The sequence below is a fragment of the Notothenia coriiceps genome, unplaced genomic scaffold, assembly GCF_000735185.1.
Source record: "Notothenia coriiceps isolate Sejong01 unplaced genomic scaffold, NC01 NC01_scaffold00022212, whole genome shotgun sequence".
Taxonomy (NCBI): domain Eukaryota; kingdom Metazoa; phylum Chordata; class Actinopteri; order Perciformes; family Nototheniidae; genus Notothenia; species Notothenia coriiceps.
The window spans coordinates 161,348-187,784 of NW_011354913.1; the positions used below are offsets into that span (position 1 = coordinate 161,348).

A 26,437-nucleotide genomic window follows, 5' to 3' on the forward strand; every position below is an offset into this window, starting at 1 on the left:
ATACATGGCTCATGTTTTACCCATGTATGTAAACCTAATGTAGAAATACAAAAACTATTTTAATTCATACATTAATAAAAAAAAATAATGATGTGTGGTGATCAAAAACAAGATATTCAATGAATACTTGGAATATTAAATGATTATATGCATTGATTTCCAAAAATATAGAAAAAGAAACACTCACCCACATGCATGAAATAACATTGCAGGTCAATACGGGTCATTTTTGACCAATGTTGTCCCTTAGAAGGTAGCGACACAAAAATGATTTTTATTCAAAAAGTAAGAAAGGAAAAATGAAAGTAAGAATTTTGGATGATCAAAAACAACTTAATTGAGGAATACCTGGAATTCTGAATTATTAAAGTACTTTGTTGCAAAGATATAATTAAGTTGTTTTTGATCATCCAAAATTCTTACTTTCATTTTTCCTTTCNTCCTTTCTCTTTCTTGATCCTCCTTAGCAACAGGCATTACAGTCCTTGACAACGGTCTGTACTACTGAATTGACATCAGAACTTTATTTAGCCTCCGTAATGTTTATGGTTGAATGTGGGCCGCAACATTGTTTTAGATTCTTAAGTGGGCCCTGATTTGGAAAAGGTTGGGAACCGCTGCCTTAATGCTTACCTGTCTCCTTTAACACTCCTAACCCTAACCCCTTTTTCTTCCTCTTTTGCCTTTTGGACTACAGGACACATTGCGGGAGTGCCCACCAGACCATGGCACTGATGTGGACTATGCCTGCAATCCTAGCCTTCAGTTTATCTCGCCCATGTACTTTGTCTCCTTCGTGCTCACCGCCCAGTTCGTGCTCATCAATGTGGTGGTGGCCGTGCTGATGAAGCACCTGGACGACTCCAACAAGGAGGCCCAAGAGGAGGCGGAGATGGATGCAGAAATTGAGCTGGAGCTGGCCCAGGGCACCCTCTGTTGCATGGGCGCCCCCAGCTGTGGGGGGGGGAAGGTGGACAAANATAAAGTTCTGATGTCAATTCAGTAGTACAGACCGTTGTCAAGGACTGTAATGCCTGTTGCTAAGGAGGATCAAGAAAGAGAAAGGAGGTTCAAATAAAAAAAAATCTTAATAATGAAATGTTCCCACACAAATCATAATGTTTTGCGAATTATTTGGCGGCCCACTTGCAATGCCTTCGCGGCCCACTAGGTTGGGAACAGCTGAATTAATTAAGGAATACCACATTATTTGGATAACACTTTGTGAAGAAACAGGAAGTGGACAAAATAACAGGAGTAGATTAAATCTGGAGTGTGGAACTTGTGAAGGATACGTTTCTGAATCGGATGCACCATATAAAAAACCTCAGCGTTTAGAGGAAGGACTTTAGGAGAGGGCTACTGCTGGCAATGGAAATGCAACAAACTCAGTTAGTACATATGTTTGAGGTGAGTTTGGTTGTGTTGTATAGGCTAGTGCAAAATACAGAGAGCTTCCTCCGCTTAGTTATATTATGTAGATTAATTTGACAAGGGCTACAATGTAATGGACAACCATTTATATGTAAAAGTATTTTCAAATTTAAAAGTGCCACACTCCAGCTTAAAAATATATTTAAATGAATACAGCGGCCCTGCAACAGATTACAGTTATTAACATTTACATTGCTTGAATAATAATAAAAAATAAGCGAAAAATAAGTCAGGTTGTAAATGTCAGCTTACGATACAGTGAGCTTAGCCGAAACACGCCTGAATAAATATTGATGCCCATATAAAAATATGTTAAGTACATTTAAGGTAATGGCATGCCTCAAGCTCATGCTAACGAGGCTCTTTGTATGCAGGACGACTTGTAAAATCATCATACACTTAATAGCTTTGCTTCTATGCAAAACAACAGCAGCCTTTTTTTTCCTGTCTTTAGCATTTTTCGACTTTGGTCAAAGTAGAATCAAAGTGACATGTGCTATCTGGAGGAATAACACATATTTTAACCAGTCTCTGACCTAAAATAACAATGTTAGCCCTCTGAGCTGAAGATGGTCTTTCCTATCTTATTTTGCATGACATCTCCTTCTGCTTCCACTCCTTTTCCATCTCGTTTCTACACATATTCCTCTTCCAAATCTCCATTTACCCTCACACGTGATGCTGTACCACCCCCCCTTTTTTTTCAATTTGTGCTGTAATTTACCCTCCAGAGGAAATAAATCACAACTGGTCAGTTCTTTAAGCCCCTTCCCATCCTCTCATCTTCCCTCTTATTACAGTTTACCAGAGCCTCCTTTTTCTCCCCACTGCTTTCTTACACTCTCCCTCATTATTTTCTCTTTCCTATCATCGCTGCATCACTAATTACCACTCTGCCTCACCGGCCTTTCACTAAACCACGGCAGATCTACCTATCCCACATCCCAGGTAGTAATTTGACAGCGAAAACGACAGAGATTTACTCAGAGAGGGAGCATCTGTAGCCCGCTGGTTTGCTTCACGGCCCGCTACCATCCGCTGTACCTTTATGTATGCAGTGTGTGTTTAATGGCCCTACGACATGTATCATTATAATCTCTATTTTCTCCTTGGAGCTTACATGAGAGCATGGTGGGGGCTGCTGCTGCTGCTGCTGCTGGTAGAGCGGTGTGTTCAGGGGAAATTGTTTGTTTGTGGTTATGTGTGTGCGATGAGGCACAGTTACTCCCCTGCCCATCAGTAAGGATATCTGTGCTCCCGGTGCTGAGCAAGCACATTTGCTTTTCATCAGTGGGTATCACTAGAGTGGAAGATGAGAGACTAAAGGAGGAGTGTGTCTCTTAACTCACACCACCTCTCCACTACTTTTTTGTTGCATTACTTCTACTATAACAACGTTGTAAAATAAAAACGTGCAATATATGTTGTTACGATGATTGCTACTACATTACGTTGTATATGTTCTACTTAGATGTGATAAAATCCCTTTATTCACCAACACAGGGGAAATATACAAAGCAACAGGGACAATACAGATACAGACTGTATTAAAAAAAGAGCCAAGCACAGGTTAATTCAATTTTTAAAATGGACACGTTCAAGGTAGAAAAAGATAAGTAGCAGTATTATACATCTAAGTAGAACATATACAACGTAATGTAGTAGCAATCATCGTAACAACATATATTGCACGTTTTTATTTTACAACGTTGTTATAGTAGAAGTAATGNTGTGTTCACTGTGCACTGCTTTGCCCGTTTAACATAGCTTGTTTTGTTGCCACAAAAATTAAATCTGTGAAAGCGTATCAGCGTATTGAGACAAAATACGATATCTGAGCGTGGTCCAGGCAGACATAGCCATAGGCCTAAACACAGTTTGTGTAAAATAATAGGATTAACTTCTAATTATTGGAGTTCCGGCTAGTTTTTTACCCAAACCTTATCTCAGCTCTGTCAATGCTTTTCTCTTTGACCTGTCTCCGTCTCCAGGATTACTTGCCTTGAAAGTTATGAGTACCTTAACTTGTTTTTCTGTCTGTCACCAGTGTATTTGACTACATTCAACTTTAACATTTTCTTTAATAGGCCATAAGCCAGTGAGCAAAGGTGACGGTAAACCATAACTACAAACGGCTAAAGTGCTTTGATTTCAAATAGATGTCAATATCTTTAGTTTTGACTGTAATCATAAGCAAGGCTTTTTTTGTACATTCATTTGGTAAATTACATCAATTTTCAGTCTTAAATGTGAGGGGAAGTTGTTCAAAATGATTAAATGTCACAATTAAAAATAAATGTTTTTACTTTCTACCTCATTGAATAATATGATGCAAATGCAAAACATTATCCTATACCTAAACACTTCTAATATCTCCTATTTTTATCAGTACACATACACACACACACACACACACACACACACACACACACACACACACACACACACACACACACACACACACACACACACACACACACAATCCACAATGTTAACTGATAACGAAGATAGTGTTAACAGAATTGTTGTTATTTTAATCATTTTCATAATTGCAGTAAATTTACTAATTTTAACATAATAAATATTAAACTGCATCATAATGCTATGACCCTAAATCTGCTTGTGTGTGCTAGAGTGTGTGTGATCTCATATGTGAGTGTGTGTGATCTCATATGTGTGTGTGAATAAGTGCTAACCTGCTTCCTTCACAGCAGTCCAGAATAAGTGTGCCAAGGCAGATGGCATCAGAGCTCTTTAGCCAGCTAACCTGAGCACGTGGCATTTTGCCTACGGTCCAGCCACTCTGGCTTTTAGTGAGCAGTTAATGTAAAGTACCACTCAGCTACACTTTAAAGACCTTGCATAAAGAAAGCAGCGATGAATTAGAGAATGCATTGTTTGACTTTCTCAGCCTTGTGATGACAGCAAACAGATGGGTGCAACTACACAAATAAGCAGAGGGCAAAACAGAGAGAGAACTGAAGAAAAAGAGCTTTGAATGCAACCGAGAAAGAAGATTGTAGTGGGTTCATTTCATTTAAAAGCATGTGTATGAGACAACGTTTTTGTTTTGAATGCTCCATAGCTGTGGATCAGCTCTCTAACCTAATGTGATACTGTAACTGTAACATGTACCAAACTGTAACATGTACCAAACTGTAACGCGTGATTCCTCACATTGTCTGCAGGTGTCATAAACACAGGAACCACTACATTTAAGTATATACTGTCCCCTTGTACTCCTTTTTAATTGGTTGATTCCTTGTTGTGTTGCAGTATCCTGGGGATGCATATCTTTGGCTGTAAGTTCAGTCTGAAGACGGAGGCAGGAGACACCGTGCCTGACAGGAAGAACTTTGACTCCCTGCTCTGGGCCATCGTCACTGTCTTCCAGGTACCAATGGGTTCTCACACAAAGACTTTGTCCTGCAACTTAATAACATTTGGTTGAACGTGTGCTTACCTGCGGTCGCATGCACTTTTGTGTGTGGGTATATTGTAAAAAATGGTGTTTATTTCCTGTAGATTCTGACTCAGGAGGACTGGAACATGGTGCTTTACAATGGGATGGCATCCACCTCGCCCTGTGCTGCTCTCTACTTCGTAGCTCTGATGACTTTTGGAAATTATGTGCTCTTCAATTTACTGGTTGCCATCCTGGTGGAGGGTTTTCAGGCTGAGGTGAGACATATTTGTTGTTTTTGTTATTTGAAAAGGGTCAAGGTACATTAATCATTATTCAAACAAATGCAAGTTGAGCCAAATTAGCTTGAAGGGTGGTTTTCAGTGATTACAAGAAAACGTGGCTAGCTTTCTAACCGGCTTTGTAACATTGCAATGTGGGCTGAACGTTTAAATGAAACGAGTGCAAAACAGCTTTGCAATAGTCTTGCCGCCCGGTGATGCTGTAACAAAGCCTTTTACCCTTTAACAAAAACAATGTGATACAGGGAATGCGAGCCAAATATGTCCTATATAGTTCTTTTGCTAAAAGCCGTTACAGAATGTGTACAAATATGTCATATGTTGTGTTATTCAACTGTTGGGTTGAAACATGTTCTTTGTTTTGCACAATTTAAGGAATGACTTCATGCATATTGAGAAAACAAGTATATATTTGTCGTTATACTGTATAAATACTTGATTAACGATATATATATATGGATTTCCTCCAATCCAACAATACATTAGGAATATGATTGGTTGAATACTGAGCCTCCGTACAACTTCTCTTCATACATTTGTGTTTTAGAGCTAGATTTGATGAGTGAGAATAGGTGGACTTGGGAGTAAATAACTCTTCAATTAGTTGGTAATAAGAAAGGGGCAAGTTGTCATTTAAACAAGCTTGTGATTTATCTCTTCCACTCACTTCTCCCTAACCTTCTCTCATGTCTCCTCTTCCTTTCTGTGCCCTCCATCCCTCTTCATTTCTTCTTCTATGTCTTTAACTCTCTCACCAATTTATTTCATCCCACTTTCCTCGATACAGGGTGATGCAAACCGCTCTTTCTCGGACGACGACAGGTCTTCCTGTAATTTTGAGGAGAATGATAAGCAGAAAGACTCTCTTCATCTCTCAGGTATTCAATGCCTCCAGGAGCTTTACAGCATTTCTTTTCTACTCACCTACACAGAATATATGACCTATTTTAAATTAAATGTGAACTTTAAACTAACCACGCCTCTGTTAGATTGTGTTAGAAGAGATCATGTTGCATTAGATCAGATTTCAGTTCCCTTATATCAGAACTACAAACATTAAAAAAAAACTGCTCCTAGAATTATTATTTCACGTCTTTGCCTACTTCAATCTGACTGCTAAAAGAGGTACCATCATATATGTGCTTCAAGGTCGTGGTGTAACCAATCCCCCAGGCATTCAGCAAATCCAGAAAAAGCTATCAGCTGCTTTATTGTGCCCTGGGCTTTAAAACCGTAGCCTGTCCTCCAATTTCCACAACACATATTGCTAACCATCTTTTCTCCTGTCTGAAATGTAAGCTGCACAAGCTTTAAATAATGCATGCCTGATGCCACGTCTCCATCCACTCCTCTCCCCTCGTCTCCCTGTAGGCAATAACAAAAGTGAACCCACAAAGAATAAGCCACTGCATCAAGCTCCTTAGAGTAGCATTTAGCAAGCACATAAGAGAGGCCTCTGCTGATGTCTGATCAAAGCTCCCCTGACTCCCACTGTGCCTTTTTACGTTTACCTGAAGAAAGAGAAACATACATTTGGAATGACAATGGTTCCTGGAGAGCTATATTACACAAAGATATGTTTGAAAACAGACAAACCGCTGGCAGAGATGTCTCTCTTCCATCATTACGAGCTCGTCTCTGGCTCCTCCAAGGTGATTCAGTGTAAATTAAACCTTCCTCTGCCTCTCTGTGCTGGCTATAACTTCGTTTGAGGACATTTATGTTGTAAAGTGATGGAGCGTGCCATCTTTCCCCTTTCTTTACTCCACTCTCCTTCCTTCCCACAGACCCAAAGATCTGTACGCTGACTCCTAACGGGCACCTTGACTTGTCCCCACTGTCCCATGGTCTGTTTCCGGGAGAGAGGTTGACTTTCGCTCTGGACTCCAGGAAGAACAGTGTTAATTCTCTTGGTAGGGCCAACTTGGAGCAGAGGGCTTTGGTGAGTGGACTTTTGATTGCCATTGTGTTTTTATTTGGCTGAAACACAGTTGAGGGAATATTATAGGTTATGTCTCTTACGAGAATCATTTGCTGCTACAATATAATTGTTGCTATGGAGCTTATCTTTTAGGTTTTGGTTGGTGTATCTTTTTCCAGCGTGATTACTGAAAATACTGGCCCTTTTTTATGAAACTTGGTGAAAGGATGGAGCATGGGCCAAATAAAAACCCATTAGATGTTTGACCTGCCCTGCTCTTTCCGACTCCCCTCCTAGTTCTGTGACTTGTTCTCGTCTTTCTCATAATTACAGGACATGAAAGAAACCGCACTTCCTCTCTTTTTGTAGTTTTCAGGTCGAAGTTACCACAACTGGGGTCGCCCGTGTGCCCCCCACCCTCAGGCCTTGTGGGCCCGTCGCTCCAGCTGGAACAGCCTGGGAGGATGCCGGCCTTTCTCCTCCTCGTCTCCCTCCGCTAGTCCGGCCATCACCACCACCTCTGCACGGCCCTTCTATGGCTACGGCCTGGGGGGCCTTGGCGGCGTGGTTGGAGGAAGTCTTCGTATCCGGGGTCCTCGTGCCTCCTCGTCCCCGCGGCGCCACCTCCACCATGTCCTCCAAGATGAGGAGGAGTCTCTCATATCTCCTCCCCCTATTCCTCTTCACTCCCTGCACCTTCCTCACCCTATGCTCCCGGGACACTTTGTACCCAGGAGGGACCGCAGGGCCCTTTCGCTAGAGCTGCCCCACCTGCTGCAGGTGCCAGGACCCCCGCACCTTCCACTGCCGCCACACCACCCTCTGCCCCCCTTGACGCTCCACGCTCAACACAGGAAGAAGAGCTTCTCTGGGGGGATGGTTATCAGTGGAGGCGGTGGCAGTGGACACGACAGTCCGGGGGGTTTAGTAGGGGTTCACCAAGATTGTAATGGGAAGACCCCTCTTTCTCAGCTTCTGCAGCCCCCCCACAGACACCACACTGAGCATGCTGGAGGGGTGAACCCCCAGAGCCAGCTGATGTCGGAAGTCTTCCCCCAGGTTAACACACGCAGCAAGGACCGGGAGGACCTGGATGATGACATTGAATATGTAAGTTGCCCGATTAGTGCGTGTGGCAGGGAATTAAATGTTAATAGTATTAGGAAAAGCCTGGTGAGTAAGTGGAGCAAGGTTATGCAATCTTACAACATTCCTATAATACACAAAGTCCACAGATGCAGATAAGTATCCCTAAGATGGTGTGTAGAGTAACGGCATCCAAAAAGAACAAAGACAAGAATCTAGTCTTGTGCTTCTCAATAAATGAACCATTAGCTTTTGTGTTAAAGTACAAGATCTTACACACACGGTAATCTCTCGCTCTCTTGTGTAGGATTTCCGAGCACTTTGTGTAAAGCCTGCACTCCCCATCACCTGGGCCTCGTGGGACTCCTATTGTTTTATTTGTAAACAAGTCTGCGTATGAGAGAAACAAGGTTAATTAGAAAGGACTATTTAGGCAGCGGGGGGGAGATTTATACAGATGATAATGTTGGAAGATGCTCTGAGCTGTTGTTATAGAAGTGTTTCACTTTCGTAAATAATTTAAATAATGGGTCTTAATGGGCAGTGTCTTCTCTCAATGTTGTTTGTCTTTGTGTGTTAGCTTTCGGATTTATATTGTTTACGCTATATTGGCTCTGCCATGATGTGAGGTGTTATGTTTGCGTTTTGCAGAGCTTGTGCTTCCGCGTCGAGAAGATGTTAGAAGCGTACAAACCGGACTGGTGTGAGTCCAGAGAGGAATGGTCTGTCTTCCTGTTCTCCCCACGGAACAGGTGAGTCACTTTAATCCAATCTTTCTTTATTCTTTAACCTCTCCCACTCCCCCCTCCCTCCCTACCATACGTCGACAATTGTCTTTTTTGGGAGGCAGCAAATCAACAGTATATGCCCCATATAACTTGGGAACCTGAACATTATTTGAAGTGCAGCTTAACACTGTTTGTCAAGAGTTTCTGTTCATAAATCTGTGTATCTGTGTTTTGGTCGCTTATTCAAACAAAATGTGATATTTCTGAGTAGAGATTAAAATATTAGGATCGAACTATCTGACTGCCATACTCAGGCTATATTATGTATTGTAAGGTATTGGGTTGATTCCATAATGTTATACAGATTTGGTAAAAGATTCAACCATTCTTGAAAACTTGATAATTTTTTGAATAATGTCAAGAATCCCACAAAAAACACCGAGACCTAAAATAACAGCACCAGTAGAGCTGGTATTAAAAACCTTTTGTCTGAAACTGAATGCATTTAAGCCCCAGTTTGTGTCTGTAAAGTAAACAGCTTATTGTGTACAGAGAGGTCAAGTTTAAAAAAAATGGCCTCACTACAATGAAGTGGTTACTATGGGGACTAGAATAATCATGAAAGCAATTTTGCTCATTGAATCTGAAAAGAGTCTCAGCTTTCCATTCATACCCAATTTATACAATTATGACTGTTTTAGGGACCCCAGTATCCAGAGACCTTTTTATATTAGACATAATACATTTATACTACGTGACTGCCATTCTCAGGCTATATTATGTATTGTAAGTTATTCGGTTGATTCCATATGTTACACAGATTTGGTAAAAGATTCAACCATGCTTGAAAACTTGAGAATTTATTTTGAACGTGTCAAGAATACTTAATGCAAAAAAACTGCACTTTGGAGCATTATTAAATGTCTTTCTGTCAAGCTAGTATGATTTGGTTCTAATGGATGCCTATAGGTTATCTGTTTTATATTACACCAGTATCTTTACTCTAGCCTTAAATCTGAGCCAGCTATAGCCTCTGAAAGACTGTTGGCAGAAGAAGCCGCCATCTAGTCTTGAAGAGGCTAATGAAAACGGTTGTACACACTGCATTTAGTGATTGTCTGCGTCAAGTGTGTGTTGACCCAAAACACAGGCTGGTTTTAAGCCAAAGTGTGAACAGCCTGTAATACAATCATTATGGTCTGGCCACAGGACGCGTCTCATCAAAACAATATCAAGGATGGGTGGGCAGATTCCTTTTCCCGCCTCATCGATAGGAAGGTCGGGTTTCCAAGCATCCACAGAGAAGGACTACATTAGAGTATTGATCGACACCTTGTAAAAAAATGAATTGATATTTCTTACCATCTCCCCTCTTGTTTGAGAGCAAGAAACAGACCCCGGGGGGGATATGGTACATTAAATACCATGGATAATTCATTAAATTCTGCATTAACTTGTGATGTTGTGTTACTGTCTGCAGTTTGGATAGAAACAGTTTTAATAAAAGCCATTTAAATGTTTGTTCCAACATACAATAACTTTTTAATTTAATTCATTCTGTATCTTTTCGTCGGTTCCAATCAACACAGCAAATATATTTAATTGCTTGTTGGCAGAACGCAGCGTCACATGTTGAAGAAATGCATGTTCAGTATCTCTCTCTCTCCTTTTCTCTCGGTCTGATCCTCGATTATCCCTCTCTTCTGTTCTCCCAGCAGAGCTCTGTTCTCAGGAGTGTGGTGCTTCTGAGAGTGTTGTTAATTTAATTTGTTTTGAATTAGTAGCGATGTAAACAGAGGCTGAATGAGGCTATTTACTCAAGAAGATGTAAGGGAGCTCCCATTCACTGTCAGGGGACTCGGCTCCCATTCTCATTGGATGGAGATTGTGTTGTGGCGGAGTGTGGCCTTACCTTAATGTATTGTCACCCCTAATTGTGTCTGCCAATTGTTTGCTTAAATTGCATTTTATATGTGTGATTAAACTTTTATTTTTCCTTTGTTTCTTCCTTTCTTCAACTTCAACTTCAACTCATTCCTCCTCTCCTCTCCTCTCCTCTCCTCTCCTCTCCTCTCCTCTCCTCTCCTTTCCTCTCCTATCATCTCCTTTCTTCTCCTCTCCTCTCCTCTCCTCTCCTCTCCTCTCCTCTCCTCTCCTCTCATCTCCTCTCCTCTCCTCTCCTCTCCTCTCCTCTCCTCTCCTCTCCTCTCCTCTCCTCTCCTCTCCTCTCCTCTCCTCTCCTCTCCTCTCCTCTCCTCTCATCTCCTCTCCTCTTCTCTCCTCTCCTCTCTTCTCCTCTCCTCTCCTCTCCTATCATCTCCTCTCCTCTCCTCCCCTCTCCTCTCCTATCATCTCCTCTCCTCTCCTCCATCTCTTCTCCTCTCATCTCCTCTCCTCTCCTCCCCTCTCCTCTCCTCTCCTCTCCTCTCCTCTCCTCTCCTCTCCTCTCCTCTCATCTCCTCTCCTCTCTTCTCCTCTCCGCTCCTATCATCTCCTCTCCTCTCATCTCCTCTCCTATCCTCTCCTCTCCTCTCCTCTCATCTCCTCTCCTCTCCTTTCCTCTCCTATCCTCTCATCTCCTCTCATCTCCTCTTCTCTCCTTTCCTCTCCTCTCCTCTCTTCTCCTCTCCTCTCTCCTCTCATCTCATCTCCTCTCCTCTCCTCTCTCCTATCATCTCCTCTCATCTCCTCTCCTCTCTTCTCCTCTCCTCTCTTCTCCTCTCCTCTCTCCTCTCCTCTCCTCTCTCCTCTCCTCTCCTCTCTCCTATCATCTCCTCTCCTCTCCTTCTACTCCAGGTTCAGACAGATATGCCAGTCCATTGTCGCCCATAAGCTGTTTGACTATGTGGTGTTGGCCTTCATCTTCTCCAACTGCATCACAGTAGCTCTGGAGAGGCCTAAGATACTTCAGGGCAGCTTGGTAAATCCATCTGAAAAGTGTGTCTGTGCATGTGTGTCTAGAAGCTGTTGAGCTAACCCTGGTTATTCTCTGGAGATAAACTCCATTGTATTATCTTAAAGGTGCAGTAAGTCAGATTTAACAACCCCCAATTGCCCCATCTCACCTTTCTGACAACCTCTCTCATCCCCTCCAGGAAAGAGTCTTCCTCACCATCTCCAACTACGTCTTTACTGCCATATTTGTGACCGAGATGACACTCAAGGTAACATTTTACAACCTGTCTCTGTATTTCTTCCAATGAGTCCTGGGTGTAGTTTAGAGGCGTCTTCTTTTGGTCTCTCACTGAATTGACTTTGCTTCAGTGCTCCCACAGCCCAACCCCTTCCCCGCTCCTTCTTTCCTTGCAATCCCCCCCGTTCCTTTGGAGAATAGAGCAATCAAGCATTGTCATTAATTAGCAGCTAGGCTTTTTTTGTATGGATGCAATACTTCTCCAGCACTCCGCCACACTCTCTCCATCCTCCTGTCCTCGCAGATGTTGACAGCGTCTTTATAAAGTGTGTGTTCCAACCTCCTTAGGGTCCCTCTGTTCTCTTCAGTCTTTTTCTTCCTTCCTGATCTTCCCGCAACCCTTCTGTCTTTTATATTCTCTCCGTCCCTCCGCTTGCCACTGTCTCTGTTTTCTCTGTGAAAGACTTTGGCACAAGTGGACCATCAATTATGCACTCCCACAATCAATTATTAACCAATCACAGACCGTCAAAAAGCCACAGAGTTGTCAGCCCCCTGGCCGAGCCCCCCTCTGCGCCTCTGTCTGTCTGCGCCTCTCGTATCTCAGTAATGTGTGTTGCTGTGCGATTGTTTGTGTAGCATTAATCTCTCGGTACGACTCCTCCACTGAGGCTAGTGCTGCGTACAAGCTGCAGCCACATAAAAAGCTCAGCAGGGTTTATGATGTGTCAGCATGTTGCAAAACTTGTACAAGTGTTATTTTATGAGTCAGCTTCAGACACAAAGTGGCTCTCTAATTATTGGAGTTGTACGACTAAGCAATGCTATGTCCCGCATTATCGCTAAACTTTAACAATAATATATATTCAGAATTGTGAACACAACACATGCTTAGACATTTTCTACATTCAGTGTACATTTCGGCATTCAGCCCTAACATGTTTACCATGCATTGATCTTTCCACCATCTTGATATGTTTGCATGCTAACCCCCACCGAGCCTCTGGGGCTTTACTAGACACACGGCAAACAGATTCAAATGTCAGTTTCAGATTCTTGTTGCTCCCACTGCTGCATAGGAAAACACCAGATTCAGCTGTGTGCATGTATTACAATGCCTGCATAACATCAATATCACGCTTTCAAAGTCACAGAGGAGTAACGTACCATTGCCTGTCAAGTGGTGTTACTATAAAATGTTAACAAGCAAGCTTAAAGGCATCGGGACGTAAACACTGCAACACACATCACTGAACCAACGGATAGAACAACATAGATGGTGGTATTGTGGACACTCGCTATTCTGTGTAAATTGCATAACTAGGTACCATTTTCCTAGAGTCTTCTTTTTTTCGAATTAATCTAATTTTTTGGAGTGTATTTGCGCATATTGTATGTGTTCATGTGTTTGGCAGATATAGCCCGCTGTGTCTGCTCAGGTTGACAGACGTGTGTGTGTGTGTGTGTGTGTGTGTGTGTGTGTGTGTGTGTGTGTGTGTGTGTGTGTGTGTGTGTGTGTGTGTGTGTGTGTGTGTGTGTGTGTGCATCATCCTCTAGCTCTTTTTCTTTCATCTTTATTTTTATTTTTTTCTGCATCGTGTTCGTATTTTTCCACATTCGACTGTTTATTTTACAGAGCTGAACAAGAAACCGACAGTCCATGTTCTTATATTCAGCCATACCTAACGTTCTCTCTTCAGGTGGTCTCCATGGGTCTGTATGTAGGGGATCATTCTTACCTGCGGAGCAGCTGGAACGTTCTGGATGGCTTCCTGGTTTTTGTGTCTTTGATTGACATTGTGGTTTCCATGGCGGGCGGGGCCAAGATCTTGGGTGTGCTCAGAGTGCTCAGGCTGCTAAGAACACTGCGTCCCCTCAGGTACAAATAATAATTAATAAGCAGTTTGCATCTGCTTATTTATAATGTTTTTTTATGGTAGCTCTGTACAGCTTGGTTCTTAATGGATCAAGATGTTTTTCCCAAACAAAATGACAGAAAAGCAATTATCTGTGCTGAAACAGATCACAAACAACATTTCTAAAGTTATGTAACAATCTCCACAGCAGACTGAAATGCAACAGTAATTAATCATTGGTGTACTCTTCAATAAATATGTTTGCTCTCCCATGAATAGTGCCGACGTTGAGCTAATTTGTTGAATTTTAACGCTACTAAATGGATACATTTAATGAGTTGGTTAATCGTATTCTCCTCTTACCGCTCTCCCCTCCTCAGAGTGATCAGCAGAGCTCCAGGTCTGAAGCTGGTGGTGGAGACCCTCATCACCTCCCTCAAACCCATCGGCAACATTGTTCTCATCTGTTGTGCATTCTTCATCATCTTTGGCATTCTTGGGGTCCAGGTAGGACAAAATGGCAGCTTTCATCTTATAATATGTAATCTAATGTATTATAAGTAAGGAAATTGCTGAACTACTCAAGGTGTATTTATGTGTTTCTTACCCATTACTGTGAGTGTCTGTTATCATCTTAGCTTTGAGTGCACACATGCATTCCTGCCTAAAGTAAATCTCATTGTCATCCTGCTTCCTTTTCATCATAGCATAACTTTTTATGCCGGTGCAATCTTTGACCGGCTACTTATTTCACTCAGGAGCGACCTTTCATCTCATCACAGGAGCCTCTTAAAGCTTATTTTTCATGTGTAGTCAGACAGCATCAAAAGCGTGGTTTCATTTCTCTTCTTCTGACAGCTGTTTAAAGGCAAGTTCTTTTACTGCTTTGGCCCCGACGTCAAAAACATCACCAACAAGTCCGACTGTATGCTAGCCAACTACAAGTGGGTCCACCACAAGTACAACTTTGACAACCTGGGGCAGGTTTGTGTGACATTTCTGTGTATTGCATGTCTGCTGTGCAACAGGAAATAAGAAACAGGAAAGACAATTGTCCATAAAATAATGATAAGAGTCTCCCTTTCTTTTCCTTTCCCTGCTGTTGTCCAGGCTCTGATGTCCCTGTTTGTGCTGGCCTCAAAGGACGGCTGGGTCAACATCATGTATCACGGCCTGGATGCTGTGGCTGTGGACCAACAGGTGCCCACATTTACATTTATATACGTATATATCCATTTCTTGCACAATAATATCTTGCATTATATTTGTTACTGGAAATGTGTATTTCCACATGTATATTTTCCACATGTATAGGCCTATGTATATATTTGTTTCACTTTTGTTAATTTTATTTCTATTTCAGAAATATTTTGGACTGTTTATTTATAGTGTCTTAAGTCAAAAGTCAAAGTCAACTTTAATGTCAATCTTAGTTAGTTTGTTTTTACAGACAGAGAGATCGAAATGATGTTTCCAACAATCCCGAATATAACATTATATAATATACAAATATGTATAAAATATGTATATCCTATATACACAATCAACAGACACATTTACACATATGCACACATTAAGATAACAAACACAACAATCAATACATACAAAATAATATATACAAAATAACAGTCACTTCAATATCAATATCTTTGGTGCAAGTCCATAGAATGTGCACTTATTTATTAATTTCTCTCCCTCTATCTATCTATATATCTATATAGCTAATGTAAACGAAAAACCTGAGGCACATCTTCACTATCCAAAGAGTACATCTAGTAACATCTGTTTTCCTTTCCCTTTCTTTCTCTGTTTGTTATCAATTTCAATCTTGAAAAAAACGCATCGATTCAACTCCAGCCTGTGACCAACAACAATCCGTGGATGCTGCTGTATTTCATCTCCTTCCTGCTTATTGTTAGCTTCTTCGTCCTCAACATGTTTGTCGGTGTGGTTGTGGAGAATTTCCACAAGTGTCGCCAGAACCAGGAGGTTGAAGAGGCCAAAAGGCGTGAGGAGAAGCGTCAGCGGCGCATGGAAAAGAAGAGGAGAAGTATGACAGGAGAGGGAGCTGGGGGAAACACAGAGGCTCATTAAGAGCTGGCGGACAGAAAAAGAATGAGACAAAAGATTGGTACAGTAATTAAGAAAGGAGAGGCAGGATGGATTTCTGGAGAATGTATGAAGATTATTATTATTACAAACACTACAAAGCCTGAAACAAGGGCTTGAAGAACTCTCTGTAGTTACAATGACACATCATAAGAATCACTTTCTATTAGCATGCAGAGCTGTGATTAACGCTGATGACATGATGTGCTGTTGAGAGGAGAAGAGATGGAATTAGGGACAGACAGATTATAATAAACAAACAAGCAGTAATTGTCTTAATTGCTGTTGGTTTTTCTAGGAGTGATTCCAGCTTGTTCAAAGCTAATTTTGCAATCGCAAGCTCTCATTGGAGCAGCTCTCTAATTTAGTTTCAAGTAGGAAGAGGGGCAGTTTGTTTTAATGTTGCTTCAATATTAGTTATTTAGTTATAGCTTGAAGGTTTGCCTGATTACCAAAAGTATTTGGAATAGATTTTATTTTTGTAAACCAATGGATTAAGTTGCTAATTACAAACATTGCTATGTAATTTCTTTCAGTGATTACATTTCAAAGCAATCTGACCCAAGCCTGACATGATAACTACTTTAAATCACTGCAGGGAAAACGAAATATTTAAATAACACAATCATCTTTTTTATTTTTATTATTCTACTATTTCATTATTAGTACAGACAATTTATGCATCGGACAAACAAACAAAATGTGAAGAAGCGGGAGGGCAGAAAGCATAGTGTATACAGAAAATAGCGCTTCCGTTAGTCATCCAGTTGCAGGATAAAGAAAAAAAAGATAAATCTGATGATACCCTCTTTAAAATGTAAATTCGATTGAATATATTTAAAAGCCTGTTGATATATTGTTCTGCCAACAGAAGCCCAGAAGCTGCCCTACTTTGCCAGCTACGGCCACATACGCCTGATGATCCACACACTGTGCACAAACCACTACCTGGACCTCATCATCACCTTCATCATCGCCATCAACGTCATCACCATGTCCTTAGAGCACTACGATCAACCTCGTGTAAGCTACAAAGAGCTGTAATTGATGTGGTTTTCTATGAAAACAATTGGTGTGTCTTGCTTAGGAAGTGCAGCAGCTGGCGCTGGTCCACTAGAGTAGTTATGTGTGTGGGTGATAAATGAGGAGAAGCAACTTGAATTTATGTCAGTAATTAGAGATTTTTGCAACTTAGCTCTGACTTTCCCAAAAGTGCCTGTTTCACAAAATGACGACACAAACAGAAGGACTCCTACAAGCTCCATCTCAGTAGGCGGGAACTTATTCCTGGATGTTATGCTGAGTATTAATGTCTGTCAAACAGCAGCTTCTTATAAAGACACAGTGGTACCACCATGAAGCTGTAACCAGGCAGTGTTAGCTGGAGTCCATACAAAGGAGCGGTGATTGCACTGTTGATTCTATTCTGTCAGAGCGGTGTTAGCTGTATCTGTATGTGTGATGAATGAAGGCTCAAAAGCCTGATAGCGTTGGTTGTGTTGTTTTTTTTTAGGGTGAGGAAAGTGATTATCCTTGAGATAAGATGGCCGTTTGACATTTAAAATGGAGCAAGCTTTCTCAAACTGACCGAGCAGCAGATAAATATCACAGGTCTTGACGGTATTTGTCAGCTGTTTGTGTTGACATTTGCCTGCCTCCCGCCTCTTAGAAGACACAGCTCTATTTATTGAAGGAGAAAACAGCTGAGCAGAACAAATCCACAGCCTCTGCAGTAACAGGAAGCTGGGCTGGGTGTTTAAGATAATTAAACATGCTTGCCTTTAGACTATTTAAATACTACGCTAAAATATGGTTGGTGTATTTGTTACTGGATGTAATGTATGAGTGTTTGTTGTTCCACGAATGGAAGATGTCCCGCTTTGCCTTCTGGCATGTTTGATTGTACTCTGCAAACAAATGGGAACTATTCCTGTTCTTCGGTTTCCCTCCTGACGCTAATACTCCATCCTACCCTGTTTACACACGTGCACACACACACACACACACACACACACACACACACACACACACACACACACACACACACACACACACACACACACACACCTTTTTCACACTCTCTTTCCAGTCTCTGGATCTCGCCCTGAAGTACTGCAACTATTTCTTCACTTCCATGTTTGTGCTCGAATCGGCACTCAAACTCACCGCCTTCGGCTTCCGTCGCTTCTTTAAAGAAAGGTACAGTGTGTGTGTGTGTGTGTGTGTGTGTGTGTGTGTGTGTGTGTGTGTGTGTGTGTGTGTGTGTGTGTGTGTGTGTGTGTGTGTGTGTGTGTGTGTGTGTGTGTGTGTGTGTGTGTGTGTGTGTGTGTGTGTATCCTTTTCTGTGTGCCTATAAGTGTATGTACGTGCTTATTCGTAGTACTATGTATTTACACATGTATAGTAAGAATACAAGACAGCTTTCTTATAGCAATACTGATCAATTAATTGTGGGATTTGTAAATCTGGCTCAGAGGTGACGGTGCGTGATGATTGTCAATCAGCTTTCCTATAGCCTGAAAACACAAATGGCCTCTGAATTAGATGCGAGAAAGAAGAATATTACAAAACAATATTCAATGTCAGCAAACGTGACAATATCTCCTGTTCAGCTCAGCTCACTCATCACATGTTTGATGTGGAAATGAAACATTGGAGCCACTGTCGGGGGCTCCAGGCACATCCCATAATCTGATGAATTAACGTATGGTATAAATAGTGCCATAATAAACAGTTATTTAGTTCAAAGAGTAATGGCTGCAAAAATCCGCCTTTTGCTTTGATCATTATAAATGGACTAGGGAATAACAGCGTTGACGATACAGAGGATTATGAAACACGTTGAAAGATGTGAGCGGCTCTGAGGCGTTCAGTTAGAACTTAGCTAAACCATATTGTGGTACAAATATCTTGACAGTTATCACACATTATTATCCTGATTGTCACAGTAAGACACAAATGTTTGCAGCTTTCTTTCAATTTTTACGTTGTTTTTGCTCACCATCAAATCAGCTTTTCGTTCCCTTTTTTCAAAATGTAAGTCTTTCAAAATGGATCGGACAATCCTTTCTCCTTGTAAAAAGCTATTGGGTGAACTATAGCACCATTTTGCTTAAAGAAACCAAGTTATTTATGGGTTCTCTGCTTGTGACACTGCACTTTCCATTTCTCCAACTTACTGTACTCACCTTTGTTTGACCTTCGTGGGAAACGCACCTCAGCGCCCGCCTGTTCCCTCCCACATTCATTCACTCAGAGCCCAGAGACTAATTGATTTGTCACTCACCCAAATGTGCACGACGACGAGACGGATGTCTTATTCTTCTCAGGGATATGTGGGGACTAATTAAAGTCAGAAGAAGATTTGGAAGCATATATTACACTGATGGTAGTTTAATGACATTGGCTTATTTTAGTTTTAGAGAAGAGAGAGAGTTAAGGTGGCGAACAGCGAGCGAGAAGACGTGGAAGAGACGGGTAATAAATAGGAGGGGAAGCTGGACTGATCAAAGACAAAAAAGGAGGAAGACACATAAGTGATGAAATGGGAAAGAGATGGGCGGATATCGGACACATTTATCGCACGGTTATCAGCTGGCACTTTGTCTCTTTTTATGTAGTGTTAGCAACAGCTGTGAGCAGTCATTGTGTGTCGTTTAAGGGCCGGGGTGACTCTCAGGCCAGCTGCAGAACTGGGTCAATGGAATAGCAGGTTACACACAAACACACTGCTACATGTGGCAATAACTGAGCTGCGGCTGGTGTAAGTGTGCACTATATATATAATGTAAAAGTTTGTGTGACAGGCCGAAAAGCAATAAGGCAGCTGCGGAGATATGAAATTCAAATGTCAATTTAAATGAGTAACGGGTGCTTTTCTATCATGTGAGCTGCTGTCTGTATGACTTTGATAAAGTAATAAAGCAGCATTGTATTGTAAATATGAACAAAGGCAGCTGTCATCCTCAGTTGACTGTATGGCTACATTCATAGAGGGTGATACACTTTGCTTTTTTTTCCGCTTCTAAAAGGTGGATGAGTCCAGAAAGAAAAGGTTTCAAATGAAACAGACATAGCCCCATTAACTGAGGGACATTATCATGTCTTGCGGGTTATTTCACTGTCATTGGCATTTTAAATGAGATATTTTGGCAAGCATTCTCACAAATGAATCAGCGGTGCCAAATGTGTTAGCACTCAGTGTGCCTGGTGTTGCCACCCTGATGATTTCAAAAAATACGTGTATTGACTATCTTCCAAAAAATGCTGAAGATGAATGAGGACTACAGAACCTCCTGAAGCAACTACGAGAGGCAATCAAAGATGAACACCGGGCAAAAGTGATTTAGTCACATCAGGTCAAAAATATGTTGTACTTAATGGAGATGTTGCAACTACTATGGGTGCTTCAATCTCTTTGATTCCCCACCATATTCATCTGATTTGGCAATATCTGTTTTCCATCTGTCCAGGTGCATGTTGCGAACAATTATTGTTACAGTAGATGAAGGGGGTGGGGGTGGGGTGTCTAAAGTCAAAGATGAATCTTGATTGGGTCAAATTTGACCCTGAGTCTTTCCAGACCCGAACACCAAATTATACACTTTTTTTTTTTAGAGAACTTCAGACTTGGCTAAAATTGTCAAAATCTGTTGTGTAGTGTTTATATAGATGTTGTGGAGGATATCATGAAGCCTCGTTCCGTTAAAAAAAACTAGAGCATAGTTATTATATAATTTTAACTTGAAACGGGTCACGGGAGACCCAAACACAACATAAGGGTTAAAGGAGATTAAATTGCCTTAATAATAACTGATAATAAATGCATGCCTCGTTATTTAGTTTTTTACTTGCTTTGGTTTTTGTGTGTGGTGCCAGACCTTTTTGCATATTTACATGTGCATACTTTCTGTGTGTGTGAACGCTAGGTGGAACCAGTTGGACCTCGCCATTGTGCTTCTGTCGGTGATGGGCATCACCCTGGAGGAGATCGATTTCAGTGCTGCCCTGCCCATCAACCCCACCATCATCCGGATCATGAGAGTACTGAGGATAGCCCGAGGTACAGTACAGTATACTATATGTGTGAAATATGTACACACACACATTCACTGAAAAGCAGGCATGTGCAAAGACCTGAGCTAAAGTTTCCTGAGCAACAACCTATTTGCCCTTTGTATATCTGCGGGCCCATGCTCACAAGTCCAAATGTTTTTTAATTGTTTTCAGTGAAATGCATTTGAACCTTGATTTTGTCTTGCTGGTGTGTTAAAAATATATCTGTTGAAACTGCGATCTGTGTGTGTGTGTGTTCCATGGGAGAATGAATGAAGAACTGACCTTTCTCCAGTTAAATGTTTCCCATTAAGCCTGTAATTGAACCTGAGGGATTTCCCCCTAACTGCCCACACTTTCTCTCTATCTCTCTCTCTATGTCTCTCACACACACAGTGCTGAAGCTGCTGAAGATGGCCACAGGGATGAGAGCCCTATTGGATACGGTGGTCCAAGCCCTGCCTCAGGTACAGTGGTGGACACACACTTACACACTGTCTCTGCCTCTTTGTTCCTCACAGACACACACAATCCCAGAGAGGGAGTTGGTCAGTCTCAGTCAATAGCCAGAGTAGCATGAGCCCCCCCCTTTCTTTCTCTTTTGTCCTGGAGGCAACTCTTATAGATGACTCATGCATGCCACATACTGGCTGACTGACACACACACACACACACACACACACACACACACACACACACACACACACACACACACACACACACACACACACACACACACACACACACACACTGGCTTTGTCTTGTTTTCACTTTCAGCACCATGGAGAGTACCCTGACCCCCGCTGCGTTCGCAGTGTGTTAGAAACAGCGGGGGCTTCTTAAACCAGTCTATAGTTCAGTTGATGGTGAAGTGTCCACAGAGTCGGGCAGTCTCTAGGCCGTCCCAGATCGTTCCAGTGCACTGAAAGTTCAATTACCTAAAAATATACACAAAAAGCATCCGGCACCCTATCATTTCCCATTTGTTTAGAGATCATATGTAACTTTTCTGCAAAAAAATGTATCAAAACAACTAGGTTTATGTAAATTATCTTTGCTCAGTTATGAACTTACCTTCCTAAATGTTTTAAACAATTTTCAGACCAAGAGAAATCTATAATCTTAATCATGGAAATTATCTTTTTCATTTGTCAGCGTTGTTGATTAGTTTTAAACCACACTTTTAGATCTTCCTCGTCATACAGTAGGCCGACTGGCTGTAAAGTGTTAGTGAAACAAGCAGAGCAAACATTAGCAGTAGGCAGACACAACAAAACTGATTTTAAAATGAAACCTGTTTTTGCCGTTTTGTTGTAAACACTAGAAAAGCTGACTACAATCTCCTATAATCACACGCTTTTGCACAACAACACCAAACCCCGGCTTTTGTTATTTGTTTGTATGGAAAGGCCCCTAGTGGCACAAAATTACATATTGTGCATTTAATGTAGACATTTAACTTTAAATACAGGCAGTTGTTTGGACAGACAGGTCATTTATGGACATGCAGGAACACAGTGTGACCCATTGACCATCAAAAGTGACATGAAGCAAACAAAGGGAAACAGGTGGTGTGGGGAAAGGAGGGCAGGCAGAGGTGAGGGGGAACAGATTAGTTGTATTTCCTTTTTATTGATCCCCCTCTCATTAACACTGAGCCCTTTGCTTCATCCCAAGGGCATCTGGGAAGGTAATTACAACTGGGGCTAATTAAACAGTTCCAGGAGGTCTCGCTGTGTGTATGTGTGCATGCTGAGGTGAGAGTGAAGGCATTACACCTGGCGAGAGATTAACCTGAGCTGATACCACCCTATATTTCACTGTGAAAAATGAAATGGCAAGCTTCCAACATTTTCTCATTACATCACATTGACAGTATTGACATTTCAACAAAGGCTTATGGGTACAGTTACGCAAGGGAACAGGTCATATTGGCATAGGAAGGCAGAAAGTATGAATAATCTTGGCACGCACAGATAGATGTCTGATAGAATAATAACTCATGAGATTAGACATGATGTGAATGCTTCACAAGTTCCACAAGTAATTCATATATTTAATAAGCCATAGCAGGACATGGAGATGTAATGAGGGATCCATGCACTTAGACTAAATGGGGTAGAAAGCTTATCGGCTCATTGACATGTTAAGTGAAATGGCTTTGCTTTACAAAGACGTAGTCAAAATGTGATTTTACCTACAACAATGTCTATTATCCTCTCCTCTGCAACTGATGTGAAACGGCTGCAACCAGCATTCACTTACACTAATAGCCTATATCATGTTGGCTCTAAAGTGGAGACAGTTGTTTTATGTCTTCTCTGGAAATGGCTGAGAAACCACAAATGTGGAGACCACATGAAATGCCATTTGTGCTATGGAAAGGCATCCAAGCTATAACAAGCTTTTGTGTTTAGCTTAAGAAATGGAGATAAATCATTTCAATAATAGATCATGGAATTGCAAACCTCTTCCTCCAGTAAAGTGAAAGTTATTCATCCCCATTGAATACACCATTAAATCCCTCTTCTCAAAAGGCATTCATCCTTATCCTGGATCTCCCATTGACTCGTGTCATTATCAAGCACAGATTGTTGAGTACACCAGGCCTCATAGCAATTACTTGGAGATGTACTTCTGGCAAACCGTCCGTTTTAGAATTATTACAGCACTCCAAATGAAAGGTTACATGGCAATTACCTCAATTACACTCAGTCCACAGGGACTCATCAGCGTGCGCTGCATGTAATGGCCCTTATTTGTCTACATTGAAAGGAAACTTTAGAAGTTTTCAAATGTAAATGCTTCTTAATGTAGCATGCCTTTGATTTGCCCTGTTTCACCATGCCCTATAGCACTTTCATTAAATGCAATACTGACCAGGTTAATCATATCAGGCAAAGAGGGTTACAGCGTTTCAAATGTAAAGATTATTCTTACTGAGTCAGCTGATTTCCTTATGTTATCATTAAAGTGATTTATAAAGGAGAGATAAAACAAACAAAGATAAAACTACCTTGAGTGTAATAGAGAAAGTATTACAACCCCGCTTGCTTCAAACCATATCTCATCAGAAGTTATTCAATTAGCAACCTATGGGAAATGTCCTTAGAATTTGCCTTGTCATTATGTTTCTGCATTTTCCCTCAACCAACTCAACAACAGATTGGAACGGTCTTTCCCCTGAAAAGCAGGTGAAGTGATCCAAACCCTCTTTAGAGCACAGGCGTTATAATTATAGTAACTATTTGTCAGTGCGTTTGCTCATTCCCGGCAGAGCAGTGTTGTTAGTGGAGTGTTAAAGACTTAAGGGATTAGATTTGGCCCTGAGTGCTTACCATGCAACATCATCATCACCATTAGGTTGTGGTAACGGAAGGTTGTTTAGTGGTGGAACCGAGCCAAGTCCCAAACCCCCAAACTCAGAAAATCCCAACAGCATCAGGGCTCCAGTTTATAAAAAGTCTCAGAGGAAAACTGTTCCATGGTTTGCAGAACAAAGAAGAGTTTGAGAACAGCATGCTAGAAAGAGGTTAGACATTTTGAATGCACATCTTTTATTTGATTTTACCTTTTTATTTTTTTTTTTTTTTTACCTTGTATTTGATGTCCTGCTTACTTGTTTAAAAGTAGTACAATATGAGTAATAATTAAAAATGTGGTCAAGTGATGTTCAATCGAGCATAGCAAGCAAGTCAATGGTTGATTTAGCACATTAGCAATGACTTGTTGATGTTTCTTGTTTTCTAATGCTTCTCACAAAGAACATTGTTTATAACATGTGCATGGTAAGATGTTCTCCTGTCTGTGTGTGTGTGTGTGTGTGTGTGTGTGTGTGTGTGTGTGTGTGTGTGTGTGTGTGTGTGTGTGTGTGTGTGTGTGTGTGTGTGTGTGTGTGTGTAGTGTGTGTGTGTGTGTGTGTGTGTGTGTGTGTGTGTGTGTGTGTGTGTTACAGGTGGGTAACCTGGGCCTGCTTTTCATGCTGCTGTTTTTCATCTACGCCGCCTTAGGAGTAGAGCTATTTGGAGAACTTGGTGAGTACTCATCCAGTCATGATGCCGAAAAGAAATACGTCATTAAGCACACATTTTATAACAACGTTTTTGTTTTTCACTGCAAATCTATAAATGATTTCCTTGATCTTTGGTAGTTTCTAGAAAGAGTCTATTAAAGGCTCAAGAGAACCAAGGATGTTACATTTATTTGTGATCAGACACATGTCACTAGCATAGGTACAACAAAGACAAAATCACTTATTGAAACTATTATGATACATTGATTTATTGTGAAAAATGTATTTCAATATTTCAACCAACATTCTGCTTGGATAAATGATTAACAGCATTGTTGGACCAATCTTCCATTTCACAGTGGATGAGTTAAACTTCAGAGAAATGTGTATTATGTGGTCATCTACATAAACTCAGTCCACTTGTTTGATTAATCCTTCATCACATGTGGAAATTGTTGAGAGGACAGGATAGCGCTGTAGTGGAAGAGCACATTTGCCACACATCATCACTGTCGGTGTGAGGCGGTTACAAAGCAGCATGTTTCAGAGTCTGACCAAAAAGGGAAAATATAATTGTGACTTCCATATTCCGTGTACTCATTATAGTAAACTCAGCTTGTACACATAAAATCAGGAGGAGTTGTATTAACTTGATTATGAAAATCTCCTTATTTCCTCTCCATCTTGTATTCCCTTTCATCAGTTCTCCCTCCTGCAGTCAGACTGCCATTAGGGGATTCAACCCACTCTCCAGTATTCTGATACATAAGTGCTGTCCTAAAATATCCACATTGAAGTAAGAAGACATTTCTTCCGAACTGTCACATTTCCCTTGTGAGCTGCAGCTGCAGCCCGTGGCAACGATGCTTCCTATTGGAGCTTGGCAGGAAAAACGGATTAGTGGCAAATGCAAGTGTTGCTTCTTGAGGCCATTGCAGAGATTATCTTGGGATATAAGCTCAAAGACAAATAGAGTGTTTGGTCACGTTGCGACCGATTTGATAACAGACTTTGTCTACACTGAGTTGGCTTGTTTAGACAGTCAGCTTAGCGTCAGAAATGGTGCTTGCCTCTGCGTTTTTTGGGAGCAGTGACATGTACAGTGTTATTCAAAATTAACAAATCTCTTCTTCTTTTGTCAACCCTTTCCCCCCTTCCTGTTCCATTTTCGCTTTTTCTTTATCCTCTCACCTTTTGACATGATAACTTCTCCTCTTTCTACATCCACCCGTCCATCTAACTCTCATCCTCAGTATGCAACGAAGACTACCCATGTGAGGGAATGAGTCGTCACGCTACCTTTGAGAACTTTGGCATGGCCTTCCTTACCTTATTTCAAGTCTCCACGGGCGACAACTGGAATGGCATCATGAAGGTACGAAGACTGCCAAGGCACAC

General features: G+C 41.3%; 1 protein-coding gene across 1 annotated transcript in view; it reads left to right on the forward strand.

Moving 5' to 3' along the window:
• Positions 1 to 299: 299 nt before the first annotated feature.
• LOC104953838 (voltage-dependent T-type calcium channel subunit alpha-1I-like) overlaps positions 300 to 26,437 on the forward strand; it is a 43,419-nt gene continuing 17,281 nt past the window's right edge. Inside the window, exons 1-21 of the mRNA XM_010780862.1 lie at positions 300 to 305; positions 698 to 993; positions 4,711 to 4,828; positions 4,960 to 5,115; positions 5,927 to 6,017; positions 6,927 to 7,081; positions 7,430 to 8,170; positions 8,798 to 8,898; positions 11,671 to 11,794; positions 11,970 to 12,038; positions 13,708 to 13,886; positions 14,244 to 14,370; positions 14,722 to 14,847; positions 14,974 to 15,063; positions 15,721 to 15,913; positions 16,844 to 16,995; positions 18,062 to 18,171; positions 20,901 to 21,034; positions 21,424 to 21,494; positions 24,983 to 25,061; positions 26,293 to 26,414. Of these exons, the coding sequence (XP_010779164.1) occupies positions 300 to 305; positions 698 to 993; positions 4,711 to 4,828; positions 4,960 to 5,115; positions 5,927 to 6,017; positions 6,927 to 7,081; positions 7,430 to 8,170; positions 8,798 to 8,898; positions 11,671 to 11,794; positions 11,970 to 12,038; positions 13,708 to 13,886; positions 14,244 to 14,370; positions 14,722 to 14,847; positions 14,974 to 15,063; positions 15,721 to 15,913; positions 16,844 to 16,995; positions 18,062 to 18,171; positions 20,901 to 21,034; positions 21,424 to 21,494; positions 24,983 to 25,061; positions 26,293 to 26,414 (3,240 nt within the window). The remainder of the gene's footprint in view (positions 306 to 697; positions 994 to 4,710; positions 4,829 to 4,959; positions 5,116 to 5,926; positions 6,018 to 6,926; positions 7,082 to 7,429; positions 8,171 to 8,797; positions 8,899 to 11,670; positions 11,795 to 11,969; positions 12,039 to 13,707; positions 13,887 to 14,243; positions 14,371 to 14,721; positions 14,848 to 14,973; positions 15,064 to 15,720; positions 15,914 to 16,843; positions 16,996 to 18,061; positions 18,172 to 20,900; positions 21,035 to 21,423; positions 21,495 to 24,982; positions 25,062 to 26,292; positions 26,415 to 26,437) is intronic.